This window comes from Mirounga angustirostris, unplaced genomic scaffold (assembly GCF_029215605.1).
Source record: "Mirounga angustirostris isolate CCGP_5_RB_7025 unplaced genomic scaffold, mMirAng1.0.hap1 SCAF_6, whole genome shotgun sequence".
In the NCBI taxonomy this organism is placed as follows: domain Eukaryota; kingdom Metazoa; phylum Chordata; class Mammalia; order Carnivora; family Phocidae; genus Mirounga; species Mirounga angustirostris.
Genome location: NW_026991714.1, coordinates 84147026 through 84170726, shown reverse-complemented (window position 1 = coordinate 84170726; position 23701 = coordinate 84147026). Strand labels below are relative to the sequence as shown.

General features: G+C 44.7%; 1 protein-coding gene across 4 annotated transcripts in view; it reads right to left on the bottom strand.

Annotated features, from left to right (window-relative positions):
* The window catches only part of PCNX2 (pecanex 2), a 306833-nt gene that overhangs the window by 21715 nt on the left and 261417 nt on the right, over positions 1-23701 (bottom strand). For all 4 annotated transcript variants that reach the window (XM_064594619.1, XM_064594618.1, XM_045877819.3 and 1 more), the window contains 3 exons: positions 14512-14765; positions 7336-7569; positions 5737-5849 (listed from right to left, as the gene is read on the bottom strand). In XM_064594619.1, coding sequence (XP_064450689.1) covers positions 5737-5849; positions 7336-7569; positions 14512-14765 — 601 coding nt within the window. The remainder of the gene's footprint in view (positions 1-5736; positions 5850-7335; positions 7570-14511; positions 14766-23701) is intronic.

Sequence of the window (23701 nt, the reverse complement as noted above, 5' to 3'; positions counted from 1 at the left end):
AGGATCCTTGTGAGGGAAAGAGGGAAGCAGGAAAAGAGTTTGAGTCAGACAGAGATAAAAAATGCTGCACTGCTGGCCCGAAAGATGAAACAAGAGGCAGCCTCTAGAACAGGGCATGGACTCTCCCCTTAGAGCCTCCAGCAGGAATGCAGCCCAACAGATACCCTGATTTTAGCCTAGTGAACCCCATTTTGGACTTCTGACTTCCAAAACTCTACAGCAATTAATTTATGTTGCTTTAACCCACCAAGTTTGTGGTAATTAGTTCCAGAAGTAATAGGAAACTAACACAGATGCCCATTTCCAACACTGCCCTGGAGGTCATAGCCAATGAAATAAGAAAAAGAACTGAAGGTAAATACCGGGGAGAAAAAAAGCCATAACTGTCATTATTTGTAGATATGTCTTCCCACCAGAAAATTAAAGAGAATTAATTGGAATATTATGTTTATAACAGAGTTCATAAGGGTGCCCCAAATGAGATCAAATAAAAAAAGAAATCACTTTCCCATATGCCAGCAGTAACCAATTAAAAATGTGACAGGAAAGAAAGATTCTATTCCCAATCACAATAAACCTATAAAATATCTAGAAATGATCCATTAAGAGATTACAAATCTCAAAAAAATGACAAAAGTTTCCTGAAAGACACTTAAAAAACGGAATGATCACAAAGATGCACCATGTTACTGAATGATGTTCGTATTTTTCTCAATCTGCCAATTCAATACAATATCGATCAAAATGCCAGCAGAGCTTTCTATAAAATGTGCGTCTAAATTTCATCCGAGGAGAACATGAGCAAGAATAGCACCCACCACAAAACAACAAGGCAAAAGCAAAAACAGGGGGACTAGACTTACCAGATATCAAAACAATGTTATCACTCTAGGAAACCAAACAGTATGGTTTTGTTATCAGAACAGAGAGATGGATCACTTTAACAGACATGTAAATCCAGAAGTGTACCACCTATGAATGGGAATGTAGCATATGGCAAAAGGGGTATTTCAAGTTAGTGGTGTTTTTAAACTGACTGAATCACTAATGAGGAGTTACTTAGCAAATGGTATTGGACTATTAGTTATCCGTTTGGGGGAAAAAAAAAATGGATCCCTATCTCCCATCATGTATGAAAATACATTTTACTTGAATTTGTTGGGAGCCAGTAGTCTAGTGGGCTCATTCTCCAACATATCCTACTGCTTTGCCAAGAATGCAAGACCCAGGCTATTCCCCAGCACCATGTTTGCAGTGAGCATCCTTGAGGGATGAAATAGCATCTCTCTCTGCTACAAAATGGCTGGTTCCTTGAGCTAAGTGCTCTTCTCCTGTCTTGGAAAATGGTGCTCTGCACCATTCCTGTGAGTCTTGGGGGCAAGAGAAACAGAAACAAACACGCTGAATCTCATGCTGCCCCTGTGCTATGAGAAATAAGGCCCTTTGTCTCTGACCCAGGAGTCTCGTGTGCTCTGCTAGAATCCATGAAAATATAACAAGGTAGCTAATTACCTAAAAGGTAGAGTAAAATCAAATCCCAAGACCTGACAGGATTCAAAACAAAAATGGAAAGAAGTAAAACTATAGAAGTATCAGACGAAAATAGGGGGTATTGGGCGCCTGGGTGGCTCAACCGGTTAAGCGTCTACCTTTTTTGGCTCAGGTCATGATCCCAGGGTCCTGGGATCAAGCCCCACATTGGGCTCCCTGCTCAGCAGGAAGCCTGTTTCTTCCTCTCCCACTCCTCCTGCTTGTGTTCCCTCTCTTGCTGTGTCTTTCTCTGTCAAATAAATAAATAAAATCTTTAAAAAAAAAAAAAGAAAGAAAATAGGGGGTATTATTTTTATATCCTGGAGCTGAAAAATAAAAAAAACAACACTTTTAAGAAAGACACAAAATCCTGAAATTATAATTTTTTAAAAAGATGTTATAGATAAAAATAAAAGACAAGTGCACCTTGATAGAAAATATTTTTAACACATATTAAGATCATAATATGAGAGAATACCTCCCAAAACTCAGTGAGAGCCTAATAAAAATGGGTAAAGCACATAAATAGGCAGGAAATTCACACAAAAAATATGTGGCCAATAAATATGTAAAATGATCCTTACCTCACTATTAATAATAGAAATGCAAATTCAAATGAGAATGAGATAATATTTCACCCATGAGACTAGAAAATTTAAAGACCGAATCTCCAGCATTAGTGAGGATATGGCAAAACACTCTTGGTTAGATTACGAACTGGGGCAGCTCTTTTGGAGAGCCATTTGATTATATCTATAAAAATTACATTTAAACATTTTTTGAGCTATGGAATCATTTTCTTTTTTTTTTTTTTTGCAAGCAAAACCAGTTATTGAATTCTAGCATATAAAATATAGAGCACAGCTGTTCGGGTGAAGTAGAGGTGGGGGCCCTGTCATGCTCTGTCTCACCTCCCCTCATGCTGCATCCCTCCCCATGTCCCACGACACAACCAAGTCAGAACTTCACGGACGTCAGGCCCAGGAACCACTGGGCCAGGGCGGTGTGTGAAATCAGTTACCTTTATTGGTCTTTGGACTGAAATGAAAGCACGCCACAGGATTTTGCTGTGGTGTGGGACCGCTTAGTAAAGGGAACCAGTCCCAGATAATCAAATCTTTCCTCAGAGTACTGAGAATATTATTCCCAGATTTATCTCACCACTATGTTTGGAACGAGCAGAGCTGACACTGAGTATGAGAAACTGTTTGAAACAAAGAAAATCCCATCAACTCAAGGTTTAAAAAAGCAGCTGTTGAGCCTGGTGCTTAATCAAGAAAAAAAATAAATAAAGCAGACCAGGCAAGAAACACCTGGATCAGGAATAATTGAACAAGCTACGCGAAGAGCAAGATTGAAGAAGTCTTTGCAAATCGCTTACGTGGGAACTGAGATAATAAACCCTTGAAGCATTTTATCTGCAATTTGTACAGAAAATTCAGAATTTATTTGTTTAAAAAAACCGACTTCAAATGGATCAAACAAAAGATCGCTTGCCTGGATGCTAGGATTATCTGAAGACGGTGATTCCAGAATCCTCTGAAGCCCTTCCCAACTGCATTCCCTCCTTACAGTTTCCTGAGGAGCCCCTGCTGTAGCCACATCATCCTGTTTTTACAAAGCCTACCTTTGAGCCTCCTGCTAGGCTTTCCATCATTAAATTAGACCCCAGACAATAGACCACAGAGGGAATGGCCTAGGGTCATAGCAGGATGCTGAGTCAGGCAGGAGAAGCCCATCAGCTCCCTCCCTGGGGTATTTCCTAGAAAAGGTTTTAGCTCAGCACTAATGTGTAAGTCGCTTCTCTCACCTGTGAAGAAAATCAGGCAATTCAGAGATGTGGGAGTTGAGGGAATAGCTGTCACATGTTCTGACTACCTCAGTGCTGATCTTTACCTCTGAGTGACTCAAGGCTATGGCCTCCAGAGAGAAATGAAGAGACACGCCAACCACACCACTTCACCCCTTACCGACGCACAACACGTAACAGCTGATGCCCGTCCACAGCGTGGCCGTCCCCTGAAGGAGGGCACCCTGGACTCACCAGGGCTTGTGAAGGTTAAGTCAATACGTGCATGGGTTTTGCCCTTCAGAAGATTATAATCCGGCCTACGAACCCTCACTCCAGTTGAGTATCAAAAGAACCTAGTGTCAACGGTATGATACAGAAATCCCGAAGAAAGTGCAAGCAGAGGAGAAACCAGTGAGGGGAGCCTACATGGAGCTGCTTTTCGAGCTCCCTGGTTCTGTATGATGCTCACCCTTGGCCACACACTGAAATCACTGGGGGGTGGGGGGGATGTGAGTAATCCTCATGCTTGCACCCAACAGGGATTCTGATGTCACTCGTCTGGACTGGGGTAGGGCCTGGGCACCAGGATATTTAAAAGCCCCCCAGGAGACTTTAATGTGTACCCATTGAGGTGATCCTGACGGACGAGCAGAATCTAGAACACCCGGCCCCTGGTGCTAAGTACCCAAGGAGAAGTCTGAAACGGCCAGTGTTCCTGGCAATAAGAACACCATTTCATGACAGCAGCTTCATGGGAGTAGCAGGAGCAGAAGGCAAACTGGCAGCAGGGTGGTGAGCTCTGCGTCATTGGTGACGGAAACTTCCAGAGCTTGTTCGTGAATGCAAGAGAAGACTGGGTGATAGAGGGTGGAGGGTGAAAAGGCCAGGAGAGGATTTAACTTTGTTTTTGTTCTTTAAGAAGAGAAACTTGGAAATATTATTCATCCATAAGAAGAAGGAAATCTGGGGTGCCTGGGTAGCGCAGTCGTTAAGCGTCGGCCTTCGGCTCAGGTCATGATCCCAGGGTCCTGGGATCGAGCCCCGCATCGGGCTCCCTGCTCAGTGGGGAGCCTTCTTCTCCCTCTCCCTCTCCCCCTGCTTGTGTTCCCTCTCTCGCTGTGTCTCTGTCTGTCAAATAAATAAATAAAATCTTAAACAAAAAAAAAAGAAGAAGAAGGAAATCCTACCATTTGTGACAACATGGATGGACCTTGAGGGCATTATGCTAAGTGAAGTCAGTCAGAGGAAGGCAAATACCGTATGATCTTACATATATAGAATCTAAAAAAACAAAATGAAAAAACCAAGCTCATAGATACAGAGAACAGACTGGTGGGTGCTGGGGTGGGCGTGGCGGGGGACATACGAAATGGGGGTGAAGGTGGGCAAAAGGCACCAACTTCGTCATAGATAAATAAGTCATGGGATGTAATGTATGGCGTCGTGACTCTAGTTAATGATACTGTATCACATACTTGAAAGTTGCTAAGAGAGTAAATCTTAAAAGTTCCCATCACAAGATAAAAGGTTTGTAACATAATAAAAATACATATGGTGATGCACATTAACTAGACTTATGGCGGTGCTCATTTTGCAATATATACAAATATTGAATCATTATGAAACTAATACAAAGTTATATGTCAATTATAGCTCAACTGTTTAAAAAAGGAGAGAAACCTGAGCTATTTACATACAGGGCAGGAAGATCTGGTAGAAGAGAGCTTGAAGAAACAGCCAAAGGGACATCCAATTAATCAAAGCCCCACAGAGACAGGGCAGGGTAGTCTGGACTAGAGCACAGACGTGATGCTTTTCTTTTGTGTGGAAAAACAGGGAAAGGGAACGCAACTTTATTTTTTGTTAAGATTTATTTATTTGAGAGAGAGCAAGAGCGTGAGCGCAAGCATGGGGGGGTGGGAGGCAGAGGAGGAGGGCGAGAGAATCTCCAGCAGATTCCATGCTGAGCATGGAGCCCGACTTGGGGCTTGATCACATGACCCTGAGATCACAACCGGAACCAAAAGCAAGAGTTGGACGCTCAACCGACTGAGCCAACCAGGCGCCCTGGGAACAGACCTTTATTAAGCATTAATTTTGCTAGAGACCAGGCTAGGTAATTCCTATAAATGATTTCATTTCATCTTTCCAGCAAATCCACCAGGACCCCTGTAACACAGAAGGTCCTGTACCCAGAATCCTGGGGATTTAGCTACTCTGTATTAGTGCCATTTCCAAACGTAGAACTCCCAAAGGTCACAGTGATCCAAAAGCCTCCTTATGAGCCCAGCATAATTTATTATGGCAAGAACTATCTACATAAGCAGTCCAACTTTAAAATAAAGAAAATGACTGACAAAAATCTGTCAAAAACATAAAATCCTGGTGTCTGTACCAACTGTTCCTTCACGTACCTGAGAGCCATGTTGTGGGCTGCCGTTCCCAGAGCTCTCCTCCCCAGGATGCACAGGGCAAAGGACAGGGTCACTAAAGGAGAGTCCTCATCGCTGTCCAGGTTCTTGGAGGGCTGAAAGAGCAGGGATGCTAATTCAACTTTCCCCAGGGTTCCATCATGCACCGACACAGAATCATATCCCAGGGGGCTTTGCAAGTCAGTCACTGTGGTCACTTGGTCCAGTAGCATGCCCCAGGGATGGAGAACCCTCTGATTCCTGAAACACTTTCTCTTGTGGTTGGACATGGAAAAAAATTTGAAATGAGGAAGCTACTTTAGGGGAGAAAAGAGGCTACCATGTGCCTTGCTGACCTAATTCTCTGGAATTTTGAATATGGCACTTCACAGGTGAGGATGGGGGGAGCTTACAAATGAATGCCCACCTTACCACAGGGCAGGGGTGTGACTAGCAGGGAGGGAAGGAGTACAGGAATCATGGGCAGGTGAGGGTTTTCTGTTTTCCCTACAACGAGGAGCCCTGAATTGACCATAAGTCCACAATAAACAGCTAAATTAAAGAGGTCATCTAAAGTCAGCTTAAAAAAGGGGTGGGGGAAATGCAGAAGAAAGAGTCAAAATAGTTTTCACAAGAGAAATGAAATGATTTCATGAATGAAATGAGGAAAGAAGAGCACTATCACAAGGATAGCTAGGGATTACTGATAGATTCTTTGAATACCTCAACCACCTGAACAGGCCAAGCAGGGGTTAAGAAATCAGCACACATTCTCCTTGCTGCATCTGGAGAAAGCAGATTCTGTCACCTGCTCCTTCGACAACCTGTTTTCAATCACTCACGAAAAGGTCAAGGACCTGGATTAGGGTCGTAATTTGGTTTGTCCCCACAAGTCATCGGGTGACATACTTCACTACTGAGGAGCTTGTTTTCAACTTGAATCTACTGTCTCCATCAACGGCATCCTGATCCAGCTTTTCAAACCCCAGGAAGCAAGGTCAACCAACTCCCTCCCTTTGCTTCCCTTCCCTCTCTCCTCCCCTTGCTCCTCCTCCTTGCCAACCCTCCTCCTCTTCTTTTGAGAAGCCGTCATTGTCCTTGGTTTCATTTCTAAGAGGCTGCATTCATCTCCAGAAGTGTCCCCCGCACGGAAGCAATAATGCACAAGAGACACAACTGTGCGAGTGGGTTGGACCATCTTGATTGCTAAACAGATTGGTTGCCTGTCCACGATTCAATACGTCCAGTAACTCCTTTGCATTTCAGCACAGATATCCTTTGTACGGAAATCTCAAAAAGCAGCTCTACACAAAGAAGTTTCCAGAGTTTGAAAGCCATGCCAGAGGCTTAAAACCGCACTATGCCTGAGAACAGTAGAGAGGGAGATACACCTTCAAGGCTCCTTCACTGGAGACAAGGTATATGACTTCTTCCTTTAAAATTTTGCTTAAGTGTTAAATAAACATTTATCCAAATACCAATGTTCTCTCTCCACTATGTTATTATCGTCTACCATACAGTATTACAAGAGGTGGACTTTATAAATGCTCCTTGTGTTTTATATTTTACCCAACACCTCTGGCCCCCACCTCCCTGACCTACCTCTTGTCTCTTCTGTGCACAGTACTGAATCCATTCTAGATAAACGTTACAGTAGCTGGCGCGGGTTATCCCCTGGAGACACGGGACGTAGTCATCATCAACGTTAATGTTGAACATGGCAAGGTCACGCTCGATGTAATGCCACTTGGCAAAGGGCTGCAGAGACTTCAGAAGGGATTCGTTTTTGATCCAGGAGAGAAGTTTGGGGGATGTTACCATATAGTATATTATACTCTGTGGAGAGAAAGCAAGATTTTGAGCCCTTATAGCCATTCTAAAGACAGAACGACTTTTTATTTATTATATCTCATAAAGTCAATCAATGTCAGGGATTGACATGTGGTGTCATTGTATTTCCTGCTAGATTTTTTTTTTAAGATTTTTTATTCATTTATTTGAGAGAGAGAGAGAGCATGAGTGGTGTGAGGAGCAGAGGGAGAAGCAGACTCACTGCTGAGCAGGGAGCCGGACTTGGGGCTCGATCCCAGGACCCCGGGGCAGACACTTAACCAACTGAGCCACCCAGGTGCCCCTTTCCTGCTAGATTTAATGCATAGGAACTCACTTGGGACATTCTAAAATGTCCTCTCTTATGGGTCACCACAGGGATGAGGGAAGTGAGAAGAACAGAACGTTAACAGAATGTACCAGGACAGAAGTTCCGTGGTGAAGAAGAATGACAGCCAGCCCAATCCTTTCTGAGAGAGACACACAAAAGCACCCTTGGGTTACTGCAGGCTTCTGTGGATGCCAAGCATGGCTAATCCAGCCGAAAGAGACTGGGGCAGACCCTCTTCCGGGACCCCAGCTCAGGAGTGTTTAATGAATGAAAACACCAAAGTTCTTATGGAAAGTACTTATGATGTAGAATTGTCGAAAAACACACATGTGTACGTAATCCCGGGTTCCCAGGCGGTGGACATCTGTGATGCTTTCCCAAATAACCCGTGTTTTCCCCTCCATCAGACACGCCACTTAGGAATCCCAACTGGCGAAAATGCCACTGTCGGGCCTTCTCATTCTGAGTCACAGCTTTATTGAAAGCCATCTTGTAGTTCGCGAATGAATTCCTCCTTCAGAAAGGCTAGCTCCCGGCCCGGAGAAGTCAAAATACAGCAGAGAAGGTGAAAATCCAGCTCCAATACAGGCACATCAGCAGCAGATGGGAGAGTACACCTCCCCTGCAACCTTCACTGCCCTTTATTACCACGGGCAAATAGACATGGTGCTCAGTGCCACTGAGGCTGCCGCGCCCCCCCCCCCCCAAACCCTCCCCCTGCTCCGGTAGCCTGGCTTGCATCTCACGTGGGAATCACAAGCAACAGGGAGGGGTGGTATTTGGTGCGAGAAGGCAGTGATGTACGCTCTTATGGCCCCAAACCCTTAATCGATGGCGTTCTCTGATCGTAGACACACGTTCCTCCCGAGGGAGAAGACAGACAGGAACGCACACGGCCTGGGCCTGGCCAGGGCTTAGGGGGCTGGCACCTGTGACTTGAGTGGGCAAAGACACTTTTCTAGGCAGCCTCCTGCCTTCTCTCCAGCTCTTCCCTCCCTTCAGCTGGGCCGTGAAATCTGGAGCACCGAGGTCGGAGGTTGCTGAGGAGTGTCTGATCTCAGGGTGTCTGAGGAGTTTGAGCAGGTGGTCCCCGGATTGGGGCCAAACAATGGGAAAGGCCTGACTAAGCCGTTCTCCGCTGTTCAGACCACCAGCAGCCTGGACTTTGGGAAGGCTAATCTGTGGCTCATGGCGTGTGGCCTTCCTTCTTTGAGGCATATTCCCTATTAGGCTTCATAGCCCACCTGACCCCAAAGTGGGGGAGCAGGGGACCCCAAATGACATCCACAGTTCATGCACTATCGCATTTCTGCAGCACTGTGCCCAGGACAACCTTGCTGGCCTGGAGAAGTCCCTTCAGGGTAAGGAGGGAGGGGACAGAGAGGGAGGGAAGGAGGAAGAGGCCATAGGAAGCTGAGTGGGAGGTGGGAAGGACAGAAGTGCTAGCAAAGTGCACTTCTTTTCATTATTTTGAGGTTTAAAATGAGCGAGTGCACATGAAGAACTCAGCACAAGGCCTGACATCTCTGCCTTACCTACCCAGGGGGCTTGAGGCCCAGGGAGCGAGCAGCAGGCTCAGGTGAAGTCTGGAGCAGGGGTGAGGCCACAGATGACATTAGGGGCCAGGAGAGACCGCTGAGTCTAATGTTCAGAAACGTCAATTCTGACTCTGGAGGGTTTTCTACTGTCTGCTTGCTGGCAGGATAATTTAAAGCTTCTAGGAGGTAGGCAGTGTAAGCAGTTGACCCAAAGTTACAAGCAGAACAGGATCCATGACCGTGGCCAAAGGCACAGTGTCTCTGCTGACAATTACAAAGGCCACAAAGAAATTGGGTCTGCATGAACATCTGGCTCTAGCAAACATCTGGTCTAGTTTTTCCCAATATGTCCTAATTCCATGAACCAGATAGGAACAACAAACAAAACTCGAAGGACGTTTACCTTTTCATTCCTTTCTAGGGGGGGAATGAAAATAACCCCCTCGACCGATGAAGTCAGAATAGTTAACAAGGACTTCAAATCCCAGAGGCTAAAACTTCCTCCCCTAGGTCTGGCAAAATTTTGCAGTGTCGACTTCTCAGCACACCCCCAGCTGGGCTCCCCCTTCTCTCCGCTCCCGCCCCTCCCCCCAGTGCATGAGGAGAATCTGTTCCTCTTGCCCAGAGAACACAGAACACACCCAATCCTTGCAAACCATGCCCCGTTTCTACTTGATTTAGGCAGAAATTCTGTCAGAGAGACGGAGTCAATGAGCAGTGTGCAATCCTTCAGAATCTATCAGGATGAAATGGGTACAACACTAAGTAAAACTGAGAAGTAAGGCTGGAGAAAATGAATTGATGACACAGAACCTGATCCATGTTGAAAGCAAGACCTCTTCTGAATTAATTCACCATATCTGGCTCCTCCAGCAGGGATTCTCCTGGTTTCTCATTTTAATTGTAGATCAGCATATTCTATCAGACAGCGCGTTCTAGGAGAGGGGCCCTGGCAGGCAGCCCCCCACATGTCCAGGTTTCGTGCTCCCCATTCTGCAAGGCAAGCGATAAGCCCCTCTCCTTTCTGAAAGGCTTGGACAGGAACAATGGCAGCGGGAAAACCCGGCCCTCACTGAAAGCTGATTTCTTGACTGCTAAGAGGGTTTTGATCACTAATAAATGGAGGGAAGGAGGAGAAGGCACCAGGGAAAACCTCCAGTCGTCAGGAAGGAAATGATTTCAAATATATTCATAGAGGGTGGCGGAACTGACCCAGTTTATCAGGAGATAAAAAAAATCCTTTTGTGTAATGGAATTATTCCAAGCTTTTCTTCCTTTTTGATTTGCCGGCCCAATAAAAATAATATTAATGATAAAAAGAATGAAACCAAGTTCTTGCAACTTGAAGCAATCCAGCACTACAAAGGTGATTCTGTTCACCACGTAACCAAAGCCAAAGAAGAAAACACTCATTAGTTTTTTACGCTAAAAGACTGCTTCTCCTGTTCTAACAGCCACTCGGCATGCCTGACATTTTCTTTAACTAACTCCGGGGGGGAATGAGCGCAAGTTCTGAGCTACCCCTCACCAAAGGGTGGGCAAGCACTGAGTGCTGTATTTAGAGAAAGCCTCGCATGAACAGCCCCATCGGTGTAGATGTGAATTAACCAGGAGGTGCCGTGATACCCCATCAGCCCCCACATCTCGGTCCTTCCTGAGCATTGATTTGGAATTTAAGAGAAATCTGTTTCTGTTGAGCACAAATACATCTGTAGTCCTTCCCAAGCCTCACTGTATATTAAATCACTTAGGAAACTAATTCAAAAATACAGGTGCTAGGGCCCCTCCCCAGGCCCATGGAATTGGAATTTCTGGGTAGGACGTGCAAATCCATAATTAGCTGGCTTATTCAGGGAGTGTGATGTGACAGGGCTGCCCCCAGCTTGTGAGAAGCCCCCCACCAGGTAGCGAACCATTGCATTGTGTGCCTCTCCTACCCCACCTGAAACTCTCATGTTGGCATCGCTCCCCTTTCTTGGAAAACAGAGTTAAAGGCATTGTTCTCCCACAAACTAAATATTACCCTGGCAGGTTCCAGGGGCCGGGGGGTGCTCCTTCAGCCTCTGCCATTTGCACATTATCCTGGACTTGTTTATCAGACTGCAAATTGCCATTTTAGAAAACGTACAGGGAATTGGGAGGCATGTTTCTTGGAGTTAGGAGAGGAGGAAAGTGAATATCGATCCCTAGTTCAAGGGAGGGAAGCGTTAAAAAGCAGGTCCCAGGTAGTGCCCCCGAGGCCCCTGGAAAAGCCAAGAGGGTAAACCCAGAAAAGGTATCTCATTATCAGGATTCAAAGGAATCCTGTTGAATACAGGAAGGGTCTCTCTCCTTTCTCTCTAACCCATAGTGACTTGCTGTGGCTCCACCATGTGAGCCAGGTCCGCCCACCTGTCTGGCTCATGGAAAGGCTGTTGATGGGGAGCTCCCGATTCACAGAGATGCGGCTCAGTATTGAACCCCATTCTTAACACGAATGCCTACAGCAGGTCACTCAGACTCTTGCCGACATCTGAATCTCATCCACCCAGACTGGTATGGCCTGGACCCAGGATCCATGTTACCTTTGTTCATTCCATCCAAAAAATGCACCGGACACTGCCCTATGCAAGTCATCACACTGAACTCTGGGGACCCAGAGAGCAGTCAGGTATGTGCGGCTCCCGTGCTTAGGGAGTCGCTGGAAGGTGAAGTAGAACAGATTTCAGAGCAAGGCTAGGTGAATGTCGGCACGGGCCCCAGGGTAGCTTGTGTGCACGTGGAATGAGGAGAGAGGAGCTGGAGGAGGATGCCTGGCAGGGGTGGGGGCGGGGAGCACAGGGGAATGTTTGTGCAAAGGGGGGGGCGATGGGGGCAGGGTGGAAACTCTACTGGAAACAACAATGGGGGCTCTAGACGATTTGTACCTGGGTTCCAGACTGCCCAGAATGCATGTTCTCCAACCCCTCACAGCTGGCATGGACAGGACGAGCTTCTGGCCCCTGGGATATAATAGGGACATACTGTGGCAGCTTCCAGGAGGCTTTCTAGGGGACCGGAGGTGCATGCCCTTGCTCTTCATTTCCTCTGTCCTCTATTCCAACCATTTAAGCTTCCATCTTGGAACATGAAGTTTCCAAAATGGTAGACCTGGCGGCTGGAAGGAACCTGGGTGCCTAGGACTTCCTGCAACGGAGCTATCACCCCATTCTTCATTTATGTGTGAGAGAAACATACTTCTCACAGGACCATACCACCGTTCTTTCAGGACCCACTGCCAAATCTACTACCAGTTGATACACTGAGCTTCCTAGGATTGACTCTGTAGGAAAAACTTCTTGCAGCCTAGTTTACAAGGTGGAGGGAGCAAACTGTGGAGTTAGGAAGCAGGAGCTCACCACTCCCTGATTTGCTTTCCAAATCTTCCCCAATGTATGTAAGGCTGGGCAAAACACCTACAGTTTTGTGTGAGGTATGGATGGAAATTTCTGCATCCCTTCAGGATGCATGAAGGTGGTGAGTACAAGCCACTAAATCTGTTTTAAATAGTCAGCACAGGAAAGCATTTCACAAACATTTCTCGTTGCAACTGCCTTGGGATGTGATAATTAAGAGTTATTTAACCTTCTGAATTTTCACAATCTGTCTTCTATTTCCTGTAAACTTTAGTGGTATTGGTGCACACGTGGGGCTCTCCTAAGTAGCTCCGAATTTCTAAACGTCTTCCTTTTCAGTTGGTGGGAACCCCTGAAGCTTCAGGCACCCGTGTTATCTTTCTGTTTTGTATTTCCTCATTTCTGCTGGACCCCCTCTCTCAGCCTCAGCTGGCAGGAAGTCTGAGATCTCAGATGGATGAGTGTCCTCCTTGTAAATGGCATTAAAACGTGGGCCCCTCTGTGCAGGAAACAAACTGAGTGTTGTTGGAGTGGGGGGTGGGGTGGGAGGGATGGGGTGACTGGGTGATAGACACTGGGGAGGGTATGTGCTCTGGTAAGCGCTGTGAATTGTGCAAGACTGTTGAATCTCAGATCTGTACCTCTGAAACAAATAATGCAATATATGTTAAGAAAAAAAAAGAAGAAGAAGAAGGTAGTGGGAGGGGAAGAATGAAGCAGGGGAGATCGGAGGGGTAGATGAACCATGAGAGATGATGGACTCTGAAAAACAAACAGGGTTCTAGAGGGGAGGGGGGTGGGAGGATGGGTTAGCCTGGTGGTGGGTATTGAGGAGGGCACATTCTGCATGGAGCACTGGGTGTTATGCACAAACAATGAATCATGGAACACTTCATCTAAAACTAATGATAAAATGTATGGGGATTAACATAAGAATAAAAAAAAATAAAAATAAAAAACACGTGGGCCCCTCTGAGGGTCAGGCTCCAGGGCTCCCGCCATGCAAAGAGCTCCCTCAAAACAGGAACCATCACAAAGACTTTCTCAGTCTTGGCTGCTCCCACTTGTCCCTCCCCCTTTAGCAAGCGCTGTCGCCCCACTGGGCCTCTGCACCCTCGCTCGAAGCTCACATTAGTTCTCTGGGAGACTTAACTCCAAACACGGACATTTTCTGAGTTGAATACAGGTTGGGCAGACATGGATACTGAGCAACGGGAAAAATATGTGAGCAAGAAAGGCTGTCATAACTAATCCTAATTGAACCATTTTACTATATGTTTGAGTTTTCATTTTAAGCTTAAAAAATAATTCTGGTTCTAAAGTGGAAATGGCAGAGCATTTCAACTGATACTTATAACACGTAAACATGGAGCCTTGGTGATGTTTTCAGGACGTTGCCATATATCATCGCCATCCTCCCCCTAGCTCGGCTGGGTTAGAAGTGAAGAAACAGATCTAGGTAAGAAAAGGAACTGCCTATTAGTGCCCAGACTTGGACAGAGACTCAGGCCGTGAACTCCAGGCAAAACAAAAGCCCTGGAGGATTTTTCACAAAACCAATGGTTCCCAAACTTAGCAGGGGCTCAGATTCAGAAGATAAGGAGAAGCTTCAGAATCTAGCTTTTTGCAAAGCTTTTCAGGAGCTCCTCGAGTCAGCCCAGAACTATTACTCAGACAAGTGTCTGGGGCCCCAGGGCAGCAGTACCTTGATGTAGTACCGGATGAGGATCCTTCGGAGGTCAAACACCTGCAGCATGGTGGCTGCATTGTTGTCTATGATGCTGTAGCCCTCCAGGATGTACTGTGTCCGTGTGATCTCCCAGGTGAGCCAGCGGAGGTGAAATGCGGCATTGCAGGACAAGAAGTGCGGCAGGTGGCCCGGTTTGCAGCAACAACAGCCTCTGTCCTCCTCGTCGCCTTCCATGATGGCCTCGACCTCCCTCTGCTGGCAGTAGGTTCCTGGCAGAGGACAAACACGACGGAAGTCATACAACGAGTCATTGGGGCACCTCGGCTCCAAATGGCCTTTTCCCTTTGCCTCCTCCATTAGAGGGAAGATGCTGAAGAACATCTGGGAATCAGGAGAAGTGTTTAATTCTTTAATTCCCACATGAGTCACAATGCTCATCATCAATTCTTTTCTTCCTTCGTATTCATTCCGACTGCCACCTCCTCCCCATTTTGTGTGTGTGTTAGAGGAGACAGACTTTCATGGTGCTCATGGACACCAATGGTTGAAATGCGGGATGGTTATATCCTTGAGTTCCCTTTTCCAGAAACCTGCAGGTCGCAGCTGAGCACATAGGAGGCTAAACAAAAGTGGCAGGTGGAGATGTCTGAGAGTAAGTTTGGTGCATGCTGAAGTGTTTTCAGGAAGGAAGGCTCCCTGCTTCTTTCCCTGGAAGAGCTCCATTGCCAAATGATCAGGGCATACCACCCATGCTACCCTGCCTCGCATGCCACCTCACCTCACGTGACTGAGGGCAGGATGTGGGGGGCCCTGAGTACATTTCCAAAGGAGTTCATTCCAAAAACAGCAGAAGATTATGGGTATTAACCATTTCTGAAAATGAGACAGCCTAGCTTCCTCAACCTCTTTGTCAATGATTTGAAGGGAAACATACAGAGTATGCCAATGACATGAGTTACTGGTACCACCTGCAATGCAGAGCTGTGACCTAAAATTATCTCCACAGATGGGATGGTGGACTGAAAGTGATATCCTGAAAGTTAATAGGAATACATGGAATAGCCTGCATCTAGTTTCAAAAAAACCAGCCACATGATTTGTGAATATCTAGTAGCACATTTAACAAATACTTGAGCAGTTTCATTGATCATATGTATGAGCCAGAAGTAGGAAAAGGAAAAGATCCTACTCGGAATAGGTTGAGGAGCCTTTGGATGTTTTTAGCTTAGGAGAAATGTAGTCTGATTTATGTTACAGGAGATCGTGCTGGCTGCTTTTCAGAGAATGGACTGTAGAGGAATGAGGGGTGGGAGCCAGGGCATCGGTTACATAGGCTGATAGTTAACACAGATGAGACAGTGGTGATCTAGACAAAGGCCGTTGGGGGAGGTATGGAGAAGTGATTAGATTCTGGATCTCTCTGAAGGTAGTCTGATAGGATTTGCAAACCAATTTGGATATGAGATGTTGAAAGGATGCACAAAGAATGGTGCGAAGTGGTCTGACCTGAGCAAGATGAAAAGTGAAATTATCCTTCACAGAGGAGGGCAAGATCGTGGGGGGAGCAGCCTCTGGGTGGGCAGATGGAAAGATCAGGAATTTTCTTTTGCCTATGTGAAGTTTTAGCTGTTCACTATTAATCAAAATGGAGATGTCAAGCAGACGGTAGGATGAAGAAATCTGGAGTTCAGGACAAAGGTTCTGGCAGAGATCTATAACATTTGAGAGAATTATCAGGAGAGAGGGGCTATTTAAAATAATCTGGGGTGAGGAGGACAGGTCTGAGAGCTGAGCTCTGAGTGTTCCATTTGGAGGTTGGGGATGTGAGGTGCTACTAACAAAATGATTGAATAGAAGTGGCCTGTGAGGTCAGAAGAAAACCAGAAAATAGCAAAAGCCAGTTAAAAAGGAAAATAAAGAGTTTCAAGGAAGAGGGAACATCAGCTATGTTAAATGATGCTTATAGGTCAAATTACATGAGGAATTAACTGTTAGATTTGACAATACAGAGGTAAAAGATAACCTTTGCAAGAGATTTCAGTGTCATGATGGGTGGGGGAGAGGATGCCCTCTTGGAGCGAGTTCAAGACAGTGGGAGAGGAAAAAGCAAGGACAGTTAGTGTAGGCAACACTTCTGAGGAGTTTAAAAATCTTTATGACTTTATTATATTTTTTACACGTATGTTATAATGCTTGATATTGTCCCACAGATCACTGGGTCTCTATTTTCTTTAAACGTTTTATTATTTGCATCAGTTTGAATAGTTTCTATTGCCTTGTCTTCAAGTCCACTGATCTTTTCTTCTATCCTCTAAATGTTTCACCTCAGATGTTGTATTTTATTAATTTTAGAATTTCTCTTTTTCTCCTATTGATAGTCTCCATCAGGTCATTCATTATGATAATTTTTCCTCGGACTTCCTAAAACATATTAATAACTGTTTGAAACTTCTGTTACCTCCAACATCTTTGGCTATGTTTCTATTTATCATTTTCTTTTCCTGGTTATGGGATCCTTTTCTTTGGCTTCTTTTCATATCTAGAAACTTTTATTATATGCTGTATATCGTTGATGCTATAGTGTTGACAGTCTGGTCTTTTTTAAGAGAGAGTTATGTTCTCTTAAGGGGTCATTTATTTGCACATCAGCTTGTCATCTTGATCCTTTTGAAACTTGTTTTTAATCTTTGAGAGTGTCTAGAGTAGATCTCTAGGGTGATGATATCTCTACTTCTAAAGTCTTTCTGGGGTCTCGGTTGAATTCCTGGGATGTTCGACAAGGTAGTCTCCACTGGATGATTCTTGGCACTGTTAAGCCTCCATATTCTCCACATAGCTCACACCTCCCCTGTTACTATTCTCTGCCAGGACTCGTCTCTAACATTCAGCAGGTTAATATTTATCCAATCACTAAGGAGGATCCCAGTACAGATTTTTGCCATACCTTCTCTGTGAAATTCACTCCTATCTGCTACTATGACCCACAAAGTCCTGCTATATTAGCGATCCAGAACTCTGATTCTCTCTCCCTAGCTCAGCAAGACAACTGGATTCTGTTTGGATGCTGCCTCCCCCTACTACAGATAGGAAAGGGCTTCCAGGAAGAGAACAAGGGTAATTATTATGGAGCTTACTTTGTGTGTCTCCTTTCTCTCAATAATCAGAGCCTTGCACTGTCTGTTCAATACCTGAAAGCTGTTGATGAATATATTTTTCCCAGTTTTATAATTGTTTATGGCAGGAAGGATAGTCCAGTACTGGTTACTCAGCCATGGCTGAAAGGGTGACTGTCTGAATCATTCTACATGTCTTTTGAGACTTAATTCAAACATGAAAACTGTCCCTACTTTCATTTCCATACCATTCACTTTTTCCAAGATCCCATATCATTATTCACAGTGCCTGGTACATAGTGGGTGCTAACAAAGTGGTTGGTGGGATGCCTGAATGAATGACTGAATGAATAAATAAAAGAAAGATATTAATCCAGATCACTGTATGCACAGGCAACAGATACCTATTGAGAAAATGCACAGCAGATTACATTATGCACGTGGCAGATAAAGTCAATGTTGGTACTAAGCTTCTCTTATAGTACAAATGAATGGGTCAGAGATGGAAAACTACAATCTTCAAATAATAATGTACACACAGAACTGTTAGGATAACAGTCAATGAAATAGGAGTCGACCAGTAAGGGGTTGTGTAACATAAAGTATAACGGTGAAGGGCTGATCCCAGATCTTGTGATTCCATTTGTCTTTCCCCAAAACTTCACTGCTTTGGGTCTTAGGTGAAAGCAGTCTTTTTAAACATTTCAAGGGTCTCTTAGCTCATTCTGCAATATAAAACCATAGAGATGTATATAAATACATACATGAACTAGAAGCAGTGAGTAATTCAGACTGCATGCTCTGGGGCTTCCAGAGTGAGCAATGACCCCAGTGTCCTAACCGATCTGCCCACTGGGACCCTAGGACGGCAGGCACTAGACTCTGGGCGTGGCAGATGTTCCATCCACCAAATGGCACACCAACCACACTGGTGTCCTGCCAGGAAATAATATAATTCAGCAAGAAACTCTCTTTCAATGAAGAAGTGAGGCAGTTCTTAGGCTACATAAGGAAGAAGCAGAGAAGAGGATTTTCACCTCAAATAGACGAACAAATCTGGTTAAATGACATGTCTCAAAAATCCACATTTCTTTCCAATTTCTCTCTCCATACTTCTCCATCCAGGCATTTATCATGTGGGGCTGAATGTCAGGGTTGGTTTTTTTCCCTCTTACATCAAACAAACTGGAAGGTGTGTGTGTGTGTGTGTGCCCGTGTGTGTGCCCGCACGCGTGTGCGCGTGCGCATGCGCACCATACAATGCAGAGTTTAGATTTCCACCACATGAATGAGATAAGTAAAACCACACACCATGAGGAACGACATTGACGAAAGGACAGGTGAGGACACAGTGCGCCATGAAGGACCGCCACTCAACAGAGACATCATAACTGCTGCAGGCTTTTAATTAACAGTTAAGGTAGGTGCTGAGACCTTCTCTTAGGAGCAAAAGATGCAGGGTCAGGATCACATTGTAAAAGAAGATGAAAATAAGAAACTCAGTCATTTCTGGACATGCACTAATTTGTTGCTCAAATGCAAGTCAAGACCATAGTCTTCTCGGAGAGGCTCACAGGGTTTAGAGCACATTCCCTCCAAAGGGAACCCCAGAGGCCAACTGTTCCCACACTGTGACCTCTCACACCATCAGTGTCAATGAATGATGAGCGGGCTAGCTATTTCTGTCTGGTGTTTCCATTGAAACCGACTTTTGGCATCTTTTGTGTTGTGGTGTTCTCATGGTCTGTCAGCGGGACATAAGAAGGCATTCAGTAAATAATTTTTGAATTATTTTGAGAATGTCTTAGGGTCTTAGTTCTGATAGACAAGAATGCCTAATTAAAGCAGAAGGAATTAATGTTTGGAACTGAAAATGTACCTAGTAGATCCCAGATGTCTTGCCACACAGGATACGTATCCATTTCCTGAGTGTGGCCACCATGTGGGGCGGCCATTCCTGGCATACCTGGCAGCCCTCCTGACCTCTGACCCTTTCTTCTTCTCTTTGTCGGTTCCCCAGACAGCAAGCACTGCTCCCCTTTAAGTGCAGTTTGCCGTATCTACCAGCGACAGGCCAGGCTTGGCTTATTTATTCACACTTATTTCCCAAAAGGAATGAAGTCAATTTAAATAATATAATTCAGCAAGAAACTCTCTTTCAATGAAGAAGTGAGGCAGTTCTTAGGCTATATAAGGAAGGCATGCACAGTACAACGGCAAATGATAAAATTTAGGTAAAAATGGGGATAAGAAAAAATATGATGAAGCCAGAATAATGTCAAGAGACCCTAACTGCATTCTGTGATACCCTATCTATTTACTAAAGGTAGACCAGAGATTGCACTGGGGCTTTCTAGCAGCCAATGTACAAAGAAAACTTGAATAGTTTCTTGTGTCCTTAAGACAACAACAGAATAATTCCTTGCAAGGGTCATAGCTATTTCTGGCAAAGATAGCAGAAAGATAATATTCCCAAGACCCTAATAAAAAAAATATTGTGCAATACGGTGAACACCATCCTTAACAGCATTGCCTAGAAAGTACGAACACAAGCCTCAGTGAGCTGTTCCAATACAGCCAAAGTGCAATAAAGAAAAAGCATCTCTATAGGTGGCCAAAACAATTTAGCTTTAAGTATGTGGTTCTCGTGTCTCCCAAGGGCAGATTTTAGAGACTCCTGAGGACAGGAGAATTTCATCCCTTTGAGGAAATCCTTGCTATGGATCATTTTCTCTCCACCCAGTTCTGACAATTATTGTGTAGTGAGCGGCAATAAATTTTAATGTGTTCTCCCTGACAAGCCCAGGAATGTAGATATTCTGTGTGGCTGGTGAATGCAGGCATCATCCTGCTCTCATGGTCAGCCAGGCCAGAGGTAGAGCTGATGTTTCTTGGGAAAGACGGGAAGCCAAAGAGAACAGTTGCCTGAACAGAAGGTCCGGTAACCAAAACTCAACCCAAAGTGTCCCCTGTTCCATTCCAAACAGCCCTGTGGGGGAGATGCCATCCAGGCTGGGAAGCCTGGACCAGAGGAGAGAGGACTCAGGGTGGGCCCGCTGGAGTGGAAACTTGACCCCCACCGAGGCACTTGAACATGATTTTGTAGGTAACAGGCAGGTCGTAGGGATTTTTGAGTCTCAAGGAAACACGAGTAAAGTTGCAGTTAAGAAATATTCTCCTGCAGCTTTGGGGGAGCAAAGAAGAGGCCGGTGAGGGGAAGTCAGCTACCCACAGTCCCACTGCAGGTGCGAAATGATGGGGACTGGAACTAGGGCTGTTTACCAAGAGGTCAGAACACATGAAGGAGATGCTGGGCCATTATGTGATGGGGACTTCAAAGGGACACATTAAAAATGGTCCCCTGTAGCGGGAAGGCTTCACTGAAAGAAAATGTCAGCTGGCTTTACAACCTTCCAGCAAGAACACGCCCGATGAAGCCTAAATGCACGACATATTGTAAAGATCAGGCCTCTCGACCCTCCAATTTTCCTCCTTATCTGACATGCGTACTTTGAGAAACACTGCTAGGGTGTCCCAAAGAATCTAACTGGGTTCCACGGAAAACCCCACATATCATCATTGCTATGTTTAGTGTTCTCCAAGAATAACGTGTTAAAATGACTTCACTGGACATTAATCTGAGCTGAGTTTCCATATGGTCACTGCCTTCATGGGCCCAGCATGCCAGATACTGGGCTGAGCAACAAGGTCACGAAAAAGGGACGGACAGGAGAGAATCAGTCCCTGGCCATGGAGTGGACTGTAATTAGGCAAAGATCTGATTTAGCCCATGCTTATCAAGCTGCAGGTGGGACTTAGAGACACACACTTCAGGATGTGTGTGGATTTTATAAAGTGTATTCCCTTTTGAGATCACAGTTAAGATCGTTCCTGAATTGCCCAGGGCCACAAAAGGAGGAGGTCACCAGATATGGTCAAAGCTAAGGTCAGAGCAGTTCACTTCCACGAAAGTTTGGACCTCACACATGTGTGTTACACGTTGGAAACACAGTGGATGTGTGAGATAGAGCTCAGCCCCAGCCAGCGCTCGTTGGAGAAATACCCAGCTCAATGAGCTTCTCACATGGTGCCAGACATAAAACGACAGACATGCTAACAGGGGAAATCTAAACCAGCATTGTCTCTTGCCAGCTAGTTATATCAAGGGGCTATTATGTGACCAGATGAAATAATATCCGAGAAGACTTTTTAAGGTTTTTGAATTATGGCCATTTTCAGGAAAGTCACAGTGTGATTCGCCCCCCGCCCCGCAAACCTCTTCTATAGTTTTAAAGTCACAGAGCTGCCTTTCTCTGCCCCTCCTCACCCCGCACTACTTCTCTGGGACAGAATCCTGGAACAGGAGCTGAAAGGTAGATGCAGGTCATCTATCCCCAGCTACTCGCCCCAGGAGGAGGCTTCTATATCTACTAGACTTCAGATTTAATTTCTGGGCAGAAATAATTATTCTAACAAGAATATGTTTATATGTAAAGCTGTCCTATTATACATCCCGCTTCCTGCTGGCTAAACATCCATTTGATAATCACCCCCTTGGAATTAATCCAAACTTGAAGATGGAGAAAAAGATTGCCAAGAATATGGGATGCAACCAAGGTCACGGAGCAGAAGTCAAGGAGTAGGATTGGTCTATTGTGACACTGAATGAGTTTAGTTCTTTATTATTTTACTGGATAATTTCTCCCTTAGTCCCAAGTTCCAGGCCTTCGGCAGCATTGGACTTGTGCACCTTTCAAGTATCACGGGGAGAATCTAGGAGAAGTGTATTGGCCCAGTGTGCAGTAGGGGAAAAAATATGTTAGAATAATTTATACACATTGGATTTTGTGGGCACAGCAGAGACTTTTATTGTAACCATTTTATATTCCAAGGAGACTCAATTTGCTTTAAGACATACCCATATGAATAAAAATTCTCTTATGCCCTGTTTGGCAAGCTGGATTTTAAATGTGGTGGAATACCTGTCAGTGAAATAGCATTGTTTTTTCTTAGAGAATTTTTATTTCAAAACCTCATCCATTTATGTATTATTAATCAACTTGAAAAGTATGTCTCAGATAGCATCTCATTTCTCGCACACATTAACCTGCTTATGCAGGTGTAATTTCTCCTTTTATAAATGAGGACACTGAGTCTCAAAAGCAACTCCTCCAGTAGAAGGGTCTGGTCTTTTGAATTTAAAATCAGTATTTTCCCCTCATCATACACTGTCTAATAAGGCTTCACAAATTATAAGCAAAAGTTCTCTGAATTTACTTTTTTCTACCAGCCCCTAGGAGAACATGAAATGAACCAAGTCACTTCGTGTACATGGTAACTTATATTGGGCAGGTTTGAAGCATAGATATAAGAAACATTGAAATATATAATAATTACCTCTGTGCATACTATGGTTTTTCTCCCCCTCCTGCCCCCCTCACAGATGAGAAAACCAATGCACTCAACTTTACACAGAAGAGTCAGGTACTTTCTCATTCATATTTAATTCCAAGTTGTCTTATTTTACTTTTCTCCAACAAACTTATTTTTGAGTGTTGTTAAAATATGCAGACCCTGTGAATGTCCAACAGGAAAGCCCCTTTCCTTCCCGGACTGGCTATCTAGACAAGTCTGGTTTTGTCTCTCTCACTAATGTGTCACACAATTTGAAATGAAGAAGAATACGGTGTTTAGCAATTCTGAATGGAGAACCTATTATTTTATGGGTAAAGTTTGGACCCAAGGGATTTAACCAATTACTCGAGCCATGTAGACACAGGAACTCAGGACTCGCTAATGACTTGAATGTTGTCATAGAGAAGAAAGAATTCTAGATAGTTTCAAGATTAGTGGGACAGCTATGGCTTTCCATGGATTTGCCAGTTAGGAGAAAGGTTTGGGTTGGATTAACTTTAGATAAGATTAGTGGCACAGATATTTTAAAAATGTCCCCACAGGCCAGTGATCATGGGGTGTTAGCCAAACTATGAGATGGCCGAGAACGTTTCACACAGACAGGCACATAAATCCCATTTTTTGATGTTTTCCAGATCTGCTGGTAATGTGTGGCTCATCCTGATAACCGTGCCTGA